The following is a 20,946-nucleotide window of genomic DNA, read 5'->3' on the forward strand; positions in this document are numbered from 1 at the left end:
GCCATGGTATCCAGAAAGTCCGGGTTGCCCTTTGAGGATACATCCCACTTAAAGGACCCGTTGGACCATAAGGTGGACACATCCATGCGTAAAGCCTGGTCCACCTCCGGTCTCATCATGAAAGCTAACATCGCGGCCACTTCCGTGGCTCGTTCCATGGCAATCTGGTTGGACCAATTCGCAGCCCTAGTCGACCAAAAAGCCCCTAGGGAGGAGTTCGCAAGCGGCATCCCTCTGCTGCGAATGGCAACAGGGTTCCTGGCAGATGCTTCGATGGAAACAGTCCGCCTCGGAGCCCGCATGGCAGCCCTATCGAACACCGCCAGAAGGGCAGTGTGGGTGAAAGAGTGGTCAGGGGACGCTGCGTCCAAAAATAGGCTATGTACCCTACCGTTCCGGGGCGGGCGTATATTCGGACCAGACCTGGATCGTCTGCTGGAGAAAGCAGCTGACAAGAGTCACGGACTGCCTGCCACCAGACCACCCAAGAGACCCTTCACCCCTCATCCCTCGTCTACGTACGCCGGGAAGGGAAAGACCGGAAGATGGTCTTATCCAAAGGGCGGAAGGGGTAAGACTTTAACTTTTGTCCCTCAGCCCATACTTTCGGGCCCGGTAGGGGGTAGACTGGCTCGCTATTCCAATAGCTGGCGTAGTATTACAACTAATGAGTGGGTACTGCACCTAGTGGCGGAGGGGTACAGGATCGAGCTACTATCCCGCCCCCCGGACAGGTTTATGATAACCCCAACCCAGTCTCCAGGCCTAGAACAGGCTCTGTTGGAGGGCATACGGAACCTACAGGGTCTCGGCGCGATTATCCCAGTCCCTAAGAAGGAACAGGGAAAAGGCTTCTATTCCCCCCTCTTTCTGGTTCCCAAACCAGACGGCTCCCACCGCACCATTATCAATTTAAAACAACTGAATAAATTCATTGAATATAGGAGATTCAAAATGGAAACCATTAGAACTGCAACTCCTTTAATTGCCAGGGATAACGTAATGGCTACAATAGACCTTAAGGATGCCTATTTTCATATCCCTATTTACGCCAACTCACAAAAATTCCTGAGGTTTGCGCTGAGGGTGGAGGGGGAAATCCGCCACTTCCAGTTCGTCTGCCTACCATTTGGAATCTCCTCGGCTCCGCGAATTTTTTCCAAGGTCGTGATGGAAATGGTGGCCTTCTTACGAAACCAGGGTGTCATGATCATCCCCTACTTAGACGACTTCCTGTTGGTGGCAGATTCCCCATCTACTCTGAGATCACACTTGGAGTCCACATTGCAGTTATTTAAGGAGCTTGGCTGGATTGTTAACGAGTCAAAATCCAACATGGAGCCAGAAACCAGGAAGAAATTCCTGGGTGTCATTCTGGATTCCAGTCTACAAAATTCGTCCCTTCCTCCCCTAAGAAAACATCTTATCATAGAAGAATGTTCCAACCTATATAAAAAACATAGGGTAACGATAAGAGACGCAATGCGGATCCTGGGACTAATGACTTCGTGCATCGGCGTGGTCCCCTGGGCCCAATTCCACAGTCGCGGACTCCAGTCACTAATTCTCCGGAATTGGGACAAGTTGCAGGCTTCGCTTGATCAGACAATCCCTATTTCTGCGGAAGCCAGAGCTTCTCTCCGTTGGTGGGTGTCGTCGGACAACCTGTCTCAGGCATCCGATTGGAATTTGGACCCGGCCGTAATAATCACGACCGATGCCAGCGCCAAAGGGTGGGGGGCCCACTTTGAAGGCGGTTATGTACAGGGGGCCTGGGACGTTCACGAGAAAGCTAGCTCATCGAACTTTAGGGAGCTTAAAGCTGTATGGAAATCCCTGCGTAGCCTGCAAACACGATTAGTGGCGAAACATGTGAGGATCTTCTCAGACAATATGACAACAGTATCACTCATTCGCCACCAGGGTACCACCAGGAATCCTCCACTACAACGACTGGCGGGGCGGATCCTTCAATGGGCGGAAGGCACAACAAAGTCCCTATCGGCCTTTCATATAAGAGGAGCCGAGAACTCAGCCGCGGACTTTTTAAGCAGAAGGAAAGTGGACCCAGGAGAGTGGGAACTCCATCCAGAGGTGTTCAGCCTTCTTGTGGAGAAGTGGGGGGTACCAGAAGTAGACCTCTTTGCGTCAAGCGCAAACACCAAATGCCGGCTTTTCTTTTCCAGAGGCGCAGAGAAACAGGCCCTGGGCACGGACGCTCTCTCTCACCCCTGGGATTGGGACCTAGCGTATGCCTTTCCCCCTCTACCACTAATCCCGCTTCTGCTAAGGAAATTACTGCAGTCAACCCTAACAGTAATTTTTGTAGCACCATATTGGCCCAAAAGACCGTGGTTCCCCCTCCTGAGATCCCTGTCAGTGGGAGAGCCCTTCCACCTTCCAACAAGACCGGACCTACTGTCGCAGGGCCCTCTTCTTTACCCGGAAGTTCACAAGTTCAGGCTTACGGCCTGGAGCTTGAGCGGGTAAAGTTCCTAGGAAAGGGTCTTTCCCCTAAGGTTATTTCCACCATTAGCGAGAGCCTTAAACCCTCGACACACAAAATCTACTCCAAAGTCTGGAAAAAATTTTCGGAGTGGTTAGGCCAGGACATCCAGCAGCTGGATCAGCCAGACGTCCGGAAAATCTTAGATTTTCTCCAGGCGGGCCTGGATAAAGGTTTGAGTCCGAATACACTCAAAGTCCAAATTGCGGCCTTGGGGGCATTCTTCGATCTCGCGCTGGCGGAGCACAGGTGGATTAGGAGATTTCTTAGAGGGGCGAGCAGATTACATCCATTCACACGGCCCACGGCACCACCCTGGGATCTAACCATAGTCCTTCAGGCCTTATGCGACCCCCCATTTGAACCGATTACGGATCTATCCATCGCCTGGCTGACATACAAGGTAGCCCTGCTTGTGGCAGTTACGTCAGCCAGACGCGTGGGGGAAATCCAGGCCCTCTCACGAAGGGCCCCATATATGACTATCCACCCGGATAAAATAGTTTTTTCTTTAGACCCATCCTTCCAGCCTAAAGTATTGTCAGATTTCCACAGGGGCCAACCAATAGTTATTCCAGCCTTTTGCCAAAATTTCAAAAATGCAAAAGAACAAAAGCTCCATAATATAGACGTCAAAAGAGCGGTACTAGCGTACCTCGAGGCAACAGAAAGTTTCAGGAAGTCTGACAAACTTTTCGTTCAATTTCAGGGGCAGGCCAAAGGAAAGGCCGCTTCTAAAGATGCGATCGCCAGGTGGCTCAGGAGAGCCATCCAGGAGGCTTACAAGGCCAAGGGCATCCCCCCTCCAGAAGGATTGAAGGCCCACTCAACGAGAGCGGTGGCATCCTCTTGGGCGGAGAGAGCGCACGCATCGATTGAGCAAATCTGTAACGCAGCCACATGGACTTCAGGCCATACTTTCATTAAACATTATAGGCTGGACTTTAAATATAGCCAGGACGCATCCTTCGGTAGGAAGGTGCTCCAAGCCGTAATCCCTCCCTAAAAAGCCCATGCCACTTATTTGGTATTCCTCCAGCGTATGCTGTCATGATGTCATGGGGAAAAGGGGAATTTTTTCTTACCGATAATTCCCTTTCTGGAAGACATCATGACAGCATACGGGCTTTTTTCCCCCCCTTACCAACATGGTTACCCTAGTTTGTCCAACACATGAGGTAATGTGTATGCTTTAACTTTGTTTTCTGAGGTGTGTGATGTCAATAAAAACACACCTTCTGGTTAAGTAACTGGTCACTGTGGTCATTTGGAACGCACTGGTGTTGGTGGAGGGGAGGTGCTTTTTATATTCTGCCTCTTCCTGTCCCTTCAGGTCAGCAGGTGAGCAACCTCCAGCGTATGCTGTCATGATGTCTTCCAGAAAGGGAATTATCGGTAAGAAAAAATTCCCCTTTTTTTTTTTAATTTTTACACATTTCTGGATGAATTGCAGGGAGGGGCTTATATATTTAAGCCCTTCCCGACAATTCATCCCGCGATCGCCACTATTGTGGCTTAATAGTGGGACTTGGGAACTTGAGATGTAGCCCCTCGCCTGCCCTATCCGTTTCTGTGTCGTTCCCATCACTTTCTTGAATTTCCCAGATTTTCACAAATGAAAACCTTAGCGAGTATCGGTCATATACAAAAATGCTCGAGTCGCCCATGGACTTTAATGGGGTTCGTTACTCGAAACGAACTCTCGAGCATCACTGAAAGTTCGACTCGAGTAACGAGCACCCGAGCATTTTGGTGCTCGCTCATCTCTAGTAATTAACAAAAATCCTGTTTTCTTCTTCGTAAACTTTGTTCCTGATCTTTCAGGGCCAGCATGACTGAACCACCAACTGCTAATATCAAGCCAACTCCAGTTGTAGCTACACCAAGTAAAGTGACTACAGCACAGAGACCACCAAGAGCTAGTATTCGCCCAATGGTGACCCCAGCTGTTGTCTCAACTCCTACTCCGACAGCTACAGTTATGCCCACGACTCAGGTGGAAACTCAAGAAGGCATGTGTTGTGTTTTCTATATTCCAGTATAATTTGCTGCATCCGTACATTATGTACATTAGATACTTTCAGTATAATATAAGCTTATTTTTATGCACTATTTTGTTTTATTGTGATGTAGCAATGCAGTCAGAAGGTCTTTTGGAGCATGTTCCAGTGTTCGGAAGTACTAGTGGATCTGTTCGTTCTACTAGCCCTAATGTGCAGTCATCACTCTCTCAAGCTGTTCCAGCTGTCCAGCAGCAAACTGCCTTTGTCCAGCCGACTCAGCAGTCACATGCCGCTATAGAACCTTGTGCTCCAGAACCCACTGTGGAAGTAGTCCAGAGCTCTCCTATAGAGCGACCATCTACATCCTCATCTGTGTTTACCACTTGTAAGTTGTTTTTTTTTGTTTTTTGTTTTTTTTTTTTTTCTAGGATGTGTGTGCGCTTTTTGATATGACGTAATTAGTTTTTCATTTTACATCCGTGTGCTGGAGGAATTGATCTTTTTAATTTATAAAAGGAAAGTACAAAGTACCTGCACTTTCATGCTAGAGCGCTCGTGCTTCGTTGGCCAGTTTTGGCTCCTTCCGGCAGCTGAAGACTGCCCCATATAGTGCTTATATAGCTTCATATGGAGCCATCTTCAGCTACTGAGAAGAGCCGCTGCAGCACAAGCTCTCCAGCGTGAAAGTGCAGGTACTCTTTTTACCATTACTGCTACCTGAAGTTTAAAATACATTTACAGTTTCAGCAACACCAAGTTCTTCTATGTCAAAACGTCAGCGGGAAGAAGGGGAGGAAACTGCTATGGAGACCTCAGAACAGACCATAGAAGAGCCAGACTTGCCTGTTAGCAAAAAGCTGAGGACTCTGCAGAGAGTTGAACCAGAGGTTGGTTTCTTGAATGATTCTATATTGGCATCGGACCTTTTGCTCAGTTTTTTTTCTTTTGCAGCTGCTTACAAACTATTACTTTTCATGTAACGCTGTATATCTATACCTTATTGCCCAATGTGTGTACTACGAAGGGCTCATGTTAACTTTATACCACCCCCTGCATAAGAACTTGAGCAATTTTGCAGATATTTAACTTTTGATACCGCGTTTCCCCGAAAATAAGCCCTAGCTACACTGCATAAAAATTAAAAAAATACATTACCTAGCAGGTGTCCTCCATGTCCCTCTCGCTGGCCTACGGAGTTCTGGCAGGCTTGCTTGCAATTCTGAATCGCGGACAGAAGATCACTTGCAGGTAACGGGGTTCGTAAAACCCCGCCTCCAGCAAGGGATGGCTCTGATTGGCTCAACGGTGGCGCTCGAGAACCAATCAACACAGCGCTCGATGAACCAATGCAGTGGCAGTGATTGGTTCTTTGAGTTCTGCATTGATTAGCTCAGCCCTCGAGAACCAATTAGGGCCATTGCTTCCTGGAGGCGGGGTTTACGTACCCCGTTACTAGGAAGCTATCTGTTGGCAGCTGAGAACTGCAAGCAAGCCTACCGGAATTCCAGAGACCAGCGGAAGGGACCCGGACGGCGCCTGCTAGGTTAAGTATAATAAGATGTCCCACAAAAATAAGGCCCTGTGCCTCTTTTGGGGCAAAAATAAATGATGGGGTCTTATTTTGGGAGAAACAAGGTAGTTAAACCCTGTTTAGTTTGGTCCTGCAGTCCTCTTCCTCCTTCTGATACACCCCAAACATATTTAATCATTTGAAGTGCATCTAGAAAGCTAATGTGTGTTTTTGGTTTTTTTTGTCTTCCCCCCCCCCCCCCCCCTTTTTTTTTAAGGAGGATGTTTTAGCGGAAGACATTACTGAGGCAGAATCGCATTCATTTGATCAAGAATCTCAAGATACACTTGCACAGGTAATATCTTGTTTTATCAATTCTCTTTACCCATATACATTCGCAGCTTTAAAGCAGTTCTGAAAGTTCAAGGGCAGTCTTGTGGTGAGTTTTTCCCTAAGTAATCCAAAAATAGAGAGAAATTCCCAGCACTTCCTTAAAAAGTTCAACTTTATTATTCATAAAAATGACAGAGCTAGTTACTACCTCTGTCATTTTAATGGATTAATAATAAAGTTGACCTTTTTAAGGAAGTGCTGGGAATTTCTCTCTATTTTTGGATCACTTTACATATATTTAAGGGTCCATTGGAGCTTCCCTGTGTGCTTCTCTAAGCAACTTTCAGGTTGAGAGTTGAAGACTGGGTGAGCTGACCTTTGAGTTCCAGGGTTAGGGAAAAACTCAAAAAAACAAATACTTCCAAACTACCTGCCTTATACTTTTTTTATTATTTTTTTTTCTTCCCTTATCTAGCAGCAGTTCAACCTGTTCTGTTTCATTGGGTATAGGCTGCTGACACTAGAAGGCACATCTGCCCATTAGTACTCTGCAGCTTAGGGCAGTCCTCTCCCTCTTAGTCATTGGCAAATGTCCCTCACGGGGAGTAGTCAGTTCGGAACCAGACAATGACACGTCCGTGGCTTACATCAATCGCCAGGGTGGCACCCGCAAAAGGACAGCTATAAAGGAGGCAGCATGGATCCTATTCTTGGCGGCATGCCTTATCACTGTAATAATGTTGCATAGTCCAAGGGTAGTCAAGTGTCACCGACTACCTCATTTGGGAGTAAATCTATCCTGGAGAGTGGTCTCTTCTACCCGATGTCTTTTCCTATTTTGCCAGTGCTTGGGCAATCTGGATGTAGACCTCATAGTCTGTTGCCTCAACCTCATGGTCTTTTGGGTGTGGCCCTAGATTGGCCAGGCACTCTTGTTACATGGATGTGGTCAACCTAGTTGCAGATGCTCCATCACACCACCTTTTCAGCAAGATCTCCTGTAACAGAGGCCCTCTCCTCCATCTGATTTATAGTTGCTGAATTTAACAGCATGGCTACTAAGCCTCTTTTCTAAAGACCAATGGTTATTTTGACTAGGTCATTCAGACCAAGGAAGTCCTCCTCATCCCATGTTTACCACTGTCTACTTTCAGTGCTGTAATTAGAGACAGGTTTTCCCCATGCTTTTTCCTTCCTTTTTTTTATCTTGTCCTTTCTCCATTCGAGCAGAATTAATTCTTAGTTCTCTAAGAGTTCTCTTATTCATTCCTTTTCAGAAGCCTTTGGCTTCCAAGAGCCATGTCAAAACTTTTCTTCAGGAAGTTGTACACATGTTCCCTTATACAGTCCTCCCGCTCCCCAATTTGGTGTTGGATGATCTCTAATTCCACACTTCAGGATTCTCAGGGGCATCTTCCTTCACCTCCTCTCATAGAAGGTGGTTGTCTTGGTCACTTTGATCTCATCAGTCAGGTCCCTTGAGTTGGCAGCCCTCTCCCTCCACTACCCCTTCTTGATCCTTAACAGAGGACCAGTGCCTTTCCATTGCTGGAAGGTGTCTTTAGACAAACCGCATGTCTTGAGGGCCCGTATTTGTTGATTACATCCTTCAGGCATTTTGACTTTTTGCCGTCCCAAACGGTGAATGTAGGCGTTTAACGGCTTCCAAGGTGACTATATCCTATTGAATCCTCTCAGCCATGCTTGAGACTTATGGAGTAAAGGGTCAAGATCCCTTCCTTCAGGATTACAATACAGTCCACCTATTTGATAGGAGCTTCCTGGGCAGTGCATTGTCAGGCCTCTGCTCTACAACTTTACAGGGCTACCACTTGCTCCTCCATCCACACTTTTTTTTTTTTTTCTTTTTTAAACAAGATGCACCCCTTTGCATCAGCGGATGTGGAGCTTGGTCGTAAAGGTGTTGCAGACAGAGGTGGCTCAGTATTTTATCTGAAGTTTCTCATTCTGTTTTCTATCAATCAAAGATGGTTTACTACGAAGACCATTTTGACTATATAAAGAGGCTTCCATATACACATTGAAATCTCTCATTATGATTGGTTGATAGACCCAGATGTCAGTAACTACTACTCCTTCAGCACAGAAGTGCAGTGAATACAGTCACCTGGTGTTGGTGGACAAATGGACCCCATAAATGCCTTCAGGCTATCAATGTTAAACAGGTTCCTCAGTGATAGATCCACAGCACTGGATTTGCTTGTTTCGCTGATTATACAGTTTGCTTTCAGATTGTGACTGAAATTTAGGGCTTTATTTTTCATTTCCTGATTTTATCAATATGATGGGTGTACATTGATATCTTTTTATGCAGGACTTAAGGGGTGGTAGACTGCATAGGTCTACTCTTTGGTGGTCCTGATATCTATGTCATGCACCACCTCAGCCTCTGCTCTGTGTTAAAGGGAATCTTCTGCAGTCCTCACGGAGAGCCCCACAGGGTAGTACCCGTCACACCGATTGCGGCAATATGTCTGCTGTATGTATCTGTGCAGTAGTTTAGGAGAAACTTGCATTTTATTAGTAGCAGGCAGACACAGAACTAATCCTGCATATTCATGAGCTGTGGATTAGACACATCCACCCGCCCTCCAGCCAATGATTGGTAGCTGTTTTCTCTATGCACAGTGATGGGCAGACAGCAGTCAATCAGTGACTGGAGGACAGGACTAGCTGCAGCTCATGGAAATCCAGGACTACTATATGTAGTCCTCTCTGCATGTGCTACTACTGATTACAATCTAAGTTGCTCCTAAACGATTGCACAAATCCACTCAGCACACATCAGTGTGACAGGCACTACCTTATGCTGTCCTCAAAGCGGGGTGCAAAAAGAGGGTGAGAGCCTCTTTAACTTTAGAAACCATTCTATGTTGGCCTACTTACAATGATCTAATACAAGCACACATTTTTTTCCCCCACTTTTACTACAGTAGTGTGAACTTCTTGACCTATTTCTGTTTGACAGCTAAGTACCGAACTTTAAGTATGAACATTTCTTTCCTTTTTTTTTTCTCTGTCGGAAGGCTGCCACTTTGGAATACCCACAAATTCACGACAGTGAGGAGTCCTTGCCAGCACTTGTGGATAATGCCACACAGGCCTCTGATCCAGCCCAAATTGTGCAATCCTCCCAGGACACTGTAACAAAACGGGATGATATCATTGTCATAGAAAGTGATGAAGAGGAGGAAGACGATGAAAATGAGGGGGATCAGGAGGTAGTCTCTTTACATTTTTACCTCCACAAATCCGTTGGCGATTTACGTCTCATATGCAGCTTTTCCGATGGATTGTGCCCTATGTGCTGCAAAGGATTATATCTGTGGCAATACTTTGTTACATAGATTGCCATGCTGCAGAAATTATCCTCAGATGTCTATGGCTAACGTGTTTATATTTTCATTATGATTTTTTTTTTTTCCCCCCCAGAAACCACATTTAATCTGTTCGTGAACTGTCTGATATTGCAGTTCAGCTCTACTCACTTGAATGGAGGTGTGATGCAATACCACAAATGGCCCACGGACAGACTTGAAGCTGTTGCTGGAAAAACAGACGTGTTTTGTCTTGGTTTTTTTTTTCAGTACAAGACCAAACTTCTTTTAATGTTTTCCTAGGATGTTCCAGGATATGAAGAGGAGGATGAGGAGGATGATGATGATGATGGCGGCATGGGTGAAGAAGGGGATGAGAGTAATGGTGAAGACGGTAGTGCTGATGGCAATGATACCTACGAAGGAGAAGATGCTGCAGTATGTAGTACTACTTGAAATTCTATTCAATAAAGAAATTGGGTATTTGAGAGAATAGCTGTTCACCTTACCATGCACCTTACCATTTCTGGTCACCTTATCATGCAGTTGTTTGGCAAAACTGTGCATTTTAGTAGTTTGTTGTTCAAGCTTTACCAGCAATATGTTCTAATCCATTATCTGTATATATTTTCCTACATGGTTTTACAAAGCTGCATACCATGGTTGTGTTTTCATGTAAAGACCAATTCAACACTTTATTTCAATGTTGGCCAACATGAGCAAACTGTAAAATATGTTGCTACTTATTTGCTGGAGCTTTAAAAAAAAAAAGGAAGAAAAAAAAAACTTTCATCATACAAAGATAGATAGATAGATAGATAGATAGATAGATATATGCAGTGAAAAACTAACTGGTATTGCTTTATCAATAAAAGTACAAATTATTAAATGATCATATTTATCTGCGTAGTGAAGGTTGTGTGAAACGAAAAAATACATAATGCAAGAGTTGCAATAAAATGGCACCACTAAAATCTATAGCTTGACCCACAAAAACAAACCTCACACATCTCAATTAGAAAGTAACTTATGGCTCTTGGGAGTATGGAGACAAAAAACAAAATAAAAATGTAATAAATAAAAGTAGTAAAACCTAATAAACTTAACATCTCATTTTTACCACAAAAAATGCTATACAGAAAACCCCTAATTGCTGAAGTTTCTTTTTCGACATCACAAAAAATAGTTATGGCTCTCAGGAGGAGGAGATTGAAGGGGAGGGGGGGGGGCATGGTAAAAAAAAAATGTAAGTAAGATTTGTGTTTCAGCTTTTATTTTTGGGTCTACTTCGTGTCGGGTCTGTGTATATGATTTTGCGCTCTCCAAATCTGCTTGGAAAATAATTTTAACGTATAATTGTTTATATTCAGGGCCCTGAAGGTACTGAGCCTGGTACGGAGACAGAGGAAAGCATGGGCACTGGAGATATTGGTCAAAGATCTGCAGACTCTCAAAATAGTGGTATGGATTTTGGTAGTAAAGAACTTGGGTGTTCTGCAAGCAGGACTGTCTTATAACTGTAGTCCTCTCTAATTTGTCATACTCAGTAGATGCCTTAAACTTTCTATACAGGTGAAGCTTCTACAGGGACAGCTGAATCCTCACTTTCACAAGAAGCTAGAGAGCAGCCGTCTTCGGCTTCTGATCGTCCAGGTCCTCGTCCTCCTCAGTCTCCCCGCAGACCACCACATCCTCTGCCTCCCCGTTTAACAATCCATGCCCCTCCTCAGGAGCTTGGGCCACCAGCACAGGTATGATTACTTACAATTAGAACTTGGAATTTTAAAGGCAATGTCCACTTTATACAAGACCTTGTTGTTAGAGGGGACCCAGCTGATAACTGATAGCTCATTTTTACAAGTCTAGTTTTCAGATCATCATTTTGGACTGCATTTGGTTTGCAGTCTTCTGAACAATCGCGCTTGTTGGCATGGCCAGCTTTACTGGGAGGTTCCTTGTGTTCACATTGGTAGAGAAGACAATATTTCCTATTGAGCATTAGATAACATTTATTTATGACTATACCAATTTTGCCATTTCCTGTCTTTAGCGAATTCAGATGGCCCGCAGGCAGTCGGTAGGCCGTGGACTTCAGCTTACTCCAGGCTTGGGTGGCATGGTAAGCATACCATTTAGCACTCCAACATGTCTAGTTCTACTGCTTTTGTATACAATATACAAATATTTGACCAGATTTAATTCTTGGGTGGAAGTCTTTGCGGAAACCCATTTTATGTAGATGATAAACCTCACTAATTTATATTTTCCACGGATCTCCCCAACAGCAACACTTTTTTGACGATGAAGATCGTACAGTGCCGAGCACGCCAACACTTGTTGTGCCCCATCGTACAGATGGTTTTGCAGAAGCAATTCAGTAAGTTGATACGCAGTGTTTATTATCAAATTACTAACAGTAACATTATTTTTGGTTTTCTGCGTCTGACCTTTTGGCAGCATGCTATGAGTCAGGGCTGTGTAGGAGACATGTAAGAATGAAGATGCTGATAGTATTTGATAGACTTGTTTGAAGGGTTCTAATTCCATTGTTGGTATTTGTATGCACGCTGATCATATGCTGTAGTTATCTGCTTCTTTTACAGTTTTGAATGCTGTTGACAGGCTAATTGAACATTTTGAAGTTGTCAATTTTTTTTTATATAATTATATGTTAGTGTCATGGTCTTGGCTGATGCGTACATATTTTCAGCTCTCCCCAGGTAGCTGGAGTTCCTCGATTCCGGTTTGGGCCACCAGAAGATATGCCACAAGCCAGTTCTAGCCATTCTGACCTTGGTCAGCTTGCATCTCAAGGAGGTGGTAGAGAGTTAATTTTATAAATTGCCTATTAATTTCTAACATTGTGAAGTTTATTACTTTAGTGTTACTTTGAACACCCACTCACTTACAATTGTTCTACTTTTGAAGGCTTAGGAATGTATGAAACGCCACTGTTTCTTGCTCATGAGGAGGAATCAGGTGGTCGCAGTGTTCCCACCACACCGCTTCAAGTTGCAGCACCAGGTATGACCGATGGCTTAGAACCAGTACAGAACCGATCTTTGCCACAACAGAGCATTTTATGTTGTGTTCTTGTTTGCAGTAATCTGTTTATCTGCTTTGGGCATTTTTATTCCATCTAACATTTTGGATTTGTCTTCTAGTATCTGTTTTTACGGAGCACCCTGCTGCTGATACTTCAGATCATGCATCACAGTCAGTTCCTATGGTCACAACATCCACTGGAAATGTTTCAACAGTTGAATCTGGCACAGCGGATGAAGGAGATGAAGTTTTTGTGGAGGCAGAATCTGAAGGGTAATTTTTTTTTTTTCTTTCAAGATTTACATTTTCTTCCACTGCCAATTACATTTACCTTACGTGCGCTTGAAGGAAACATTGATGTGTGAAACAAAAGGTTGAAGAGCACATGTTGTTCTTACAGAATTGCTGCAGAGTCCACATTAGAAATGGAAACCCGGCAAGATCCAGATCCTGTTCAGCCTTCTGAAACTGACCTTCCTTCCACAAGCCAAGATCCTCCTAGTTCTTCTTCTGCAGGTATTTATATACTTGGGTGAATTCTAAGGAGATCTATTCAGTCTCAATGCACTCTGCACCATAACTCCTGACAAGTTGCTTTGGGGAGAGATTGTGTGCCATTGCCTGTAATGATGCCTTTCAAAATACTTTTTTTAGTATTTGTTAGAACATGCGAAAAATACTCCGAAAAAAAATTCAATAAGTTAAGTAGGTCGAGTTTCTTCACTAATTGCCTCATGTTAAAGATAATGCATTGCCCTTCATAACTTTCTTTTGTAATGAGCATGTTGACATTTTTATGTTTTTTTTTTTTTTAATTTAGCAGACACCAGTACGAGTCAATCAAAACCCCTCAGAAGAGTCAGACTTCATCCACAGACTGGAAGACCTGCCGTTCGGGGAAGGCAGTTTAACAGGCAAAGAGGTTTGTTGAGACAGAGGATATAGTGTAAAGTAGAATGGCTTTCACTATGTATATGAATTACAATCCCGCCCAAAAGTTTAAACGAGCATCTGTAAAATGACTATATAATCCGCTACGTGGTCAAAAGGAAGGTGTAACAGCATAAAGTAGTGCAAATAGCAATTTCTTTTATTCCTCCTAAACAAAAAAGTGGCAACGTTTCGACTCAATGAGCCTTCGTCAAGCATATAATCCCCTATCGTGTTTGTGATGATGTATAAAACTTATTAATTACCAGAATCGCCCTTTTTTAAAATTCAATATATAACTAGTCAAACCATATGTCAGCTAGTAGCCCTTGCTTAGTTATGTCATTCTATGTAAATTCGCAGGGGGTCACCATGAGATCATATGCCCTAATAGAAGAGAATTACTTGCCTTTATGTTCTTGCAAGGGATAACGAAAGTCACCAGAAATTCTTATATGAGGAAAGTACATGGATTGTTTCATACAGACTATGCACAGGGAAAAGAACAAACTTCTCATGATGAGACCGCTTCAGTAGCACAGAAGCTGTTTTTGATTGGTCAGATCCTCCTCCAACACAGCTATAATGGAGATCATAGCTCATCCTCCTTGACTGTATACTTATGGTCATTAGCTTAATTAGAACAGTATAGAGGGTAATGATCACACTGTGCCCCTCAGCAAGCAGAGATGGTACTGGCTGTAGCTGGTAATATGATACCATACTGATGCATCATGGGATTGCTAGCAGTACGTATAGAGGAACATTAAAACTAGGAGAAACTTAAAAATCAAGATGGTGTCTGATAAGTGTCAGACAGGAGGCTGCACTGCAAGGAAGAGTACAGTTTACATAAAAGTAGTCCAGGGTGTGACAAACAATCGGATGAGGGCTACACTGATAGGGCAAAACATATATTTTTGTTAGAGTTGGCCTTTAATGTAAGATTTCAACAAGGTAACTAGTTGACCTGATTTGTATATGATGATTCTTTTGACAAGATGACCTCATCTTAAAGGAAACCTGTCACATGTGAGAACCATAAACTGTTGTTACTCATGAACCTAGTTTTCATGCCAGTCTGGCTCCCTGTTCTCACTTTGCCCCCCTTGGAAGTTGGCGCCAGCTGAATCCTCTCTGCAAACTATACATGCTTACTCCCATAGAGAACAGTGTGTGCTCGCCCCATGCAGAGATGAGTCCGCTGTTCTCTATAGGAGTGCACATGCACAGCTTCAGAGATAAGTCCATTGGCATCAACGTCAGCTGGTGTCAACACAGTAACGGGGAGCCAGGTGAGCATAAAAACTACATTCTGGGACTCCTCAGAACCTGGCCTGTGAGCACTGTAACTTCATTCATGGTGCTTATACATAGTGACAGGTTCCCTAGAATTCATATCTGGTCCTTTCGGATTGGCCCTTCTGCACTATATTGGAATTACAGTTTAACATATTTCATATTGATGAATTTAGAGGAAAATCTGTTGAAGATTATGATGGCTTTGTCAATCTGTCAGCTTCCCAATTAGAGACAGCACAGTGTAGACATGGTTTACTAATAATGGTTATAGTGACTAAATCGGTAATGCTGAAAATATAGCAAAACTCATCGCTCCTATTGAAATAGTTATTTATTTATTTTTTTAAACTGCAATTAGTTTAATATTTCTTTCTTTGCAGGAGTTCCTTTTGGAAGTCGGGGAGGAATTAACAGAAGTAACTTTTAAGAGCACTCTTCTGCCCTACTGTGAATACATTGCTTACATTTCCACTTTTAAGTGTTCGTAAAATTAAACTTTTTTGTAAAACTGAAAGTAAAGATTTATTAAGAGTCGTGGGTTGTGTGTTTTTTTTTGTTTTTCTCGCCCATTCACTTTCAATAGTACTTGGTTAAGAGTTTGAAGATAGAAAATTTCATCCCCCAAGTCAAGCATTACTCAGATGGCATTACTTTGTTGTTTAGGCTGGAAAGCACATGTGGATTTTGTTAGTTTGAGGTGGTGGTCTGATGCCTTTGAGCCAAAGCCAAAAGTAGATCCAGTAGTAAAAAAAAAATCTGTTTCCCATTCCACTTAAATCCACTCCTGGCTTTGGCTGAAAAAAATTACATCAAAAGCTGCAACATACACTTGGTTCCAGCTTAAAAGGGTTGTTCAGGATTAGAACATTTTTTGCATTATTTTGCTACTTTCCTTGCAGCACTTCCACTCTTCACTGAGCTGTCTGGAATTGCAGCTCATCCATTTCAGCTGACTGGAGGTAAGCTGCAATAGCAGATACAGCTGATGGACAGTGTGACTGGGGAAAAACATCTGAGCATCGGAGCTTGTCCATGATTATAAAAACAAGGCTGCTTTCTATTAAAATTTAGCACCGCTCCTGCCCATAGGTTGTCTGTCTGGTATTGCAGCTGTGCTCCATTGAAATGAATAGTCCTGAGCTGCGATACTACACACATCCTGTAGACGGGCGTAGCGCTCTATTGCATAGAAAACAGCCGTTCTGTAGTAATCTTGAACAACCTTTTAAACTCTGCTTCAACGTGAGACACCTGTAGCTGAATAACTATATACAGTATGTGTATAAATTTATTTATTTGTGTGTGTGTGTGTGTGTATATATTATATAATATATTATAAAAAAAATATTTACTCACAAATAATTGGCCCCTCGGCAGACAGCAAAAAGGTGCAGTGAGGTGAAAGTAACACCAGAAGGGCATAACCTGAGAGCTTTGGGAAACGGATAAAAAGAGTAAATCTTATATGCCAGTGAACTGCCTCCTGGTGTTTGGGACGCTAATCGCATTGAATAAAAATTGAATGCCTACAGTCCACTTCCAGAATTCATGTCCTCATATCTACTGCCCATAAGGAGGAAGGATTAAGTCATTCTCTTTCCTAATACTTTACTCTAATCAGAATCTCTTGTAATCTGGGACTGCACATGTTATGCAGGAGCTCTTCTCAACTAACAAACCTCTGGGGCAGTATATCATAGTAACATACTATGTACGACTAAAAAAAAGGCATGTCTATCTAGTTCAGTCTGTTATCCTGCAGTTTTTGGTCCAGAGGAAGGTTAAAAAAACCCCATGAGGTAGAAACTAATTTCTCGTTTGTATTATTGGGGGACACAGCTGAAGGCCTTGGGTATAGCTACTGCCACCAGGAGATGGACACTAAGCAGAAAGTGTTAGCAGCTACTGCTAGCTATAATCCTCTTGCAGGCACCATTCTAACTAGTTTTAGCTTTGTGCCCATATGGGGCAGACCTGGTTTTCACTGGTCTTCAACTGCCTCCTGGATTCGGTGAATATAAGAGGGCAGGACTCTCCCTGCTACCCCATCGATGAGGATGAACTGAATTAGTCATGCAGTTGTCTGTCCTAACCACAGAAGCCTTAACACAGACGTAACCTGCTAGTTATAGTGTGTCTCTGTTTTTACCATAGCACCCCCTTCCTACGCAGTTGAGATGGGCGAACACTGGTCTGCTAAGGAGTGGAACCAAGTTGTCTAGAACAACAAATCCAGGATTAGTTAGGGCACTATTGACAGCCATGTTCATGTTTGGAGACCTAGATGTGAGTGCACTTACACTGCCCCCACTGCCGGTGTGATGGTCGCTGCGGGGTTAAATATTACAGTTGGGCACCTCTAGTAGTGCTATGAGGGACAATGACAGCTAAGCTATATGTTCAAGACATCCTGCAGCCACACATTGCCTCTCATTACAGGGCTTCTAATAGGCATTTTCCAGTAGGATAATGCTTGACTGCACACAGCAAGGGTGTCACAGGAATGCCTCCACATTGCCACAAGGCCTGCCCGGTTGCTAGAATTTTTTTCCAAAGAACATGTATGGAACCATCTGGGATGTCAACTTCAACAGCCTATGAGTTTGCACAATCTAGAGCATCAGTTACAGCAAATGCGGACCAATATGTCTGAGGATACCATACGGCACCTATATGCCTGCCCTTATCACAACTTGTATCTAAGCTAGGAGAAGTACAACAGGGTACTAGAGCCTTCATTTCGCCTTTATCACAACTTGTATCTAAGCTAGAGGTGGTACAACAGGATACTAGAGCTTCAAGTGTTCAGTTTTCTACAGTAAATTATCCTTTTGTTCTGATAATGTAATCTATATATAAAGACGAAAGCCCTCACTGACTGACTCGCTCACTGACTGACTCGCCACTAATTCTCTCACTTCCCGATGTTGTAGAAACCTGTAATTTGGCACAAGCATAGATTATGTCCAAAATAGGAAAAGCTAATGGGTCCCAACTCGATTATTCAATTCTAGCGCAAAAGAACTAGCGTCCAAATTTTACATACGTAATCTAATTCTCTCACTTCCCGATGCAACAAATAATTACACAAATTTTTACCGCACAAATGTGAAATTTGCCATGACCATTCTTTGCATACTAAATATTGGAAATCTAAAGGGTTGCAACTTGATTAATGTAACTAACACACATCTGTATTGCACAAACTTGAAATTTGGCATGGCCATTCCTATGTTATGTAACTAATAACACATCTGTACCCCGTAATATATTAGACAGTTATCTTCTCAGCAAAACAAAATGCATTTAGAAATATGAGTATATACTGCCAGGAATAAAACGGACTGTCGTATGTATTGAAAGGCTGTAAAGTACAAAAGGAAGTGGACATGGACTGCTGGGATGGAGTATGCCTTTAAGTATAACAAGGGGCTGCAACCTTAAGTCTGGGTAGGAAATTTGAATAAAAAGGGGTGTTATCTTTCAGGGTAAAAATGAGGAGCGTGTGTGAGGTGGACATTCTGTGTGGTGACATTTTCACATACAGTCTGAGATAAATCTCTCTCCTATCTGCCTAGATTCCTCTCAGTGTATATCTGATCTGTGTGTTATGAGCAGCGTGTGTGAGGTGGCACATTCTGTGGGGTGACATTTTCACATACAGTCTGAGATAAATCTCTCTCCTATCTGCCTATACACTGAGAGGAATCTATCTGATCTGTGTGTTATGAGCAGCGTGTGAGAGGTGGACATTCTATGGGGTGACATTTTCACATGCAGTCTGAGATAACAGATCAGATAGGAGAGAGATTTATCAGCAGCGTGTGAGGGGTGGACATTCTGTGTAGTGGCATTTTCACATACAGCCTGAGGAAAATCTTTTTTTTTTTTTTTTTCTGCCTATACACTGAGAAGAATATGATCTGTGTGTAATGAGCAGCGTGTAAGAGGTGGACATTTTGTGGAGGGAAATTTTTACATAGAGAGATTTTCCTCAGACTGACCTGTGTGTAATAAACAGCGTGTGAGGGGTGGACATTTTTACATACAGTCTGACAAAAATCTCCTATCAGCTTATATACTGAGAAAAATCTATCTGACCTGTGTGCTGTAAGCAGCGTGTGAGATGGCACATTCTGTGGAGGGACATTTTTACAAACAGTTTGAGAAGAATCTCTCTTCTATCTGCCTATGCACTGAAAATCAGCAAGAAATACGATTTATGAGTTGTTTTTTTTTCTCAAAAATATATAAAGCCTAGGCAACTTTTTGGCACACACGCTACCTTTAGGCCTTTAACTTCAGGTAATAGGCAGGTGTTTTTGAGAAATTCATTGTCCAACCGTGATAATTTACAATAAAATTGTGAAGCTTGAAAAAAATTTAATTTATTTCCCATAAAACTATTAAATCTATCTTTTCTAAATTAACTTGTACTCTAAAGTAACCACGACTTCGTTAGATTTTCCTTGTGAACACCAGATAAACACCAGTACCAAATTAACTTGGGCGAAGCCGGGTATATCAGCTAGTAACTTATATCAACATCACAATCACGTTTTTTTTAAGATTCAGTTTCGACAACTCCTAGGGGATGGTTTTTTATTTATTTTTTACAATGACTGTATATTTGATTAGTATTATGTATTTGTGTTAAGTAAAAATCAGGGGTAGATTTAAAACATGGTCTGGAAGTGCCACTCATTTGTAGCAGGGTTCACTCCTGCTTTTGGCCTCAAATCCTGTGTGAAATACCGATTAAATACATGTGGGGTGCCGTATTTTGGCTACCTAAATAGTCGTGTTTTGTTTTTGGTTTTTCTCTTTTCTTCACCCATACAGGCCTTGAGAGACTTCATATGCTGGACAGGAAACCTATGGAGATGGAAAATGGACCTCCATATCTCCCAGTTCAGGTTTTCTGTCCTTTGTATGGATTTACTTGTGGAACTCTGCTGTGTTCTCACCGGACACTCTCCAGGGCTGCAGACCCTCTAGTGCAGTGTTTCTCAACTCCAGTCCTCAGGACCCCCAACAGGTCATGTTTTCAAGATGGCCTATAGTAAGATCACTGGTAGCAATGTCTGAGGCACTGACAATAATTACATCATCTGTGCAATACTAAGGAAATCCTGAAGACATGGCCTGTTTTGGGGTCCTGAGGACTGGAGTTGAGAAACACTGCGTCTAGTGGAACGCAAACCTGGTTCCCCAAGGGGTATTATGGTATTCAAGGGCATATTCACACACTGGATTCCACTCTGAAATTCGCTGGTAAAAGCATGGCAGAGAGCCACGACTATTCTGCTGTTTTTTGCCACAGAGCCATATTCGGATTTAGCCTTATGAATGAATTTTCACTTGGATTCGCATGAAGAAGTGACCGGTGTCTACTCCCTGTGAAATTGTGTCAAATTCCACACACAGATTTTGTCCATTAACCGAGCTAAATCGTATAGCTTCCCTGGCAGAATAGCTGTGGTTTACAAGCAAAATCCTGGTGGAATTTGCTGTGTGAATATCCCCTAAGGATCCTTTTGCACAGCAGATCAACTGAGTGGTAACGAGCATCGACTGACCATGAGGGTGATTTGAAGTATGGGGGGGGGGGGGGGGGCGAAGGATTGTTAATCCGACACTTTGTCCCCTTACAGCTATTGTTGGTAAGCTGTATAAGTCCCTATTTACACAGAGAAATGTGCAACCGATATGTGAGCATTTTTATGTGAGACGCTTATCCAACACTGCGGATATGCTTGCTTGTCAGTTGGTCATTGGCACATTTACATGACCTCGTTGGCACAAATAATTGCAGCCTTAAAAAAATGTATATACTGTATAAATGACACTTTTAAGAAAGCATTTGATTGCAATTTATAGGGAGAACAGTACAGAGACTATGTTATAGGATTAGTATGCACAAATCAAATGTCTCAAATAGGTTTATTGAGTACACTTTACACAGGATTCTGTTTGTTT

The 20,946-nt window shown here is 42.9% G+C and overlaps 1 protein-coding gene across 3 annotated transcripts in view; it reads left to right on the forward strand.

The window, feature by feature from the left end:
• The window catches only part of TPR (translocated promoter region, nuclear basket protein), a 76,193-nt gene extending 60,692 nt beyond the window's left edge, over positions 1 to 15,501 (forward strand). For 2 of the 3 annotated variants that reach the window (XM_066597082.1, XM_066597084.1), the window contains exons 36-51: positions 4,331 to 4,518; positions 4,640 to 4,894; positions 5,251 to 5,396; positions 6,297 to 6,374; positions 9,400 to 9,594; positions 9,994 to 10,128; positions 11,061 to 11,151; positions 11,263 to 11,441; positions 11,741 to 11,809; positions 11,976 to 12,067; positions 12,401 to 12,507; positions 12,619 to 12,714; positions 12,855 to 13,008; positions 13,136 to 13,251; positions 13,556 to 13,657; positions 15,348 to 15,501. In XM_066597082.1, the coding sequence (XP_066453179.1) occupies positions 4,331 to 4,518; positions 4,640 to 4,894; positions 5,251 to 5,396; positions 6,297 to 6,374; positions 9,400 to 9,594; positions 9,994 to 10,128; positions 11,061 to 11,151; positions 11,263 to 11,441; positions 11,741 to 11,809; positions 11,976 to 12,067; positions 12,401 to 12,507; positions 12,619 to 12,714; positions 12,855 to 13,008; positions 13,136 to 13,251; positions 13,556 to 13,657; positions 15,348 to 15,394 (2,050 nt within the window). In that variant the 3' untranslated portion in view covers positions 15,395 to 15,501. The remainder of the gene's footprint in view (positions 1 to 4,330; positions 4,519 to 4,639; positions 4,895 to 5,250; positions 5,397 to 6,296; positions 6,375 to 9,399; positions 9,595 to 9,993; positions 10,129 to 11,060; positions 11,152 to 11,262; positions 11,442 to 11,740; positions 11,810 to 11,975; positions 12,068 to 12,400; positions 12,508 to 12,618; positions 12,715 to 12,854; positions 13,009 to 13,135; positions 13,252 to 13,555; positions 13,658 to 15,347) is intronic. The other variant, XM_066597083.1, reaches the window with a different exon arrangement.
• Positions 15,502 to 20,946: the final 5,445 nt, after the last annotated feature.

This window comes from Eleutherodactylus coqui, chromosome 3 (genome assembly GCF_035609145.1).
Source record: "Eleutherodactylus coqui strain aEleCoq1 chromosome 3, aEleCoq1.hap1, whole genome shotgun sequence".
NCBI classification, from domain to species: domain Eukaryota; kingdom Metazoa; phylum Chordata; class Amphibia; order Anura; family Eleutherodactylidae; genus Eleutherodactylus; species Eleutherodactylus coqui.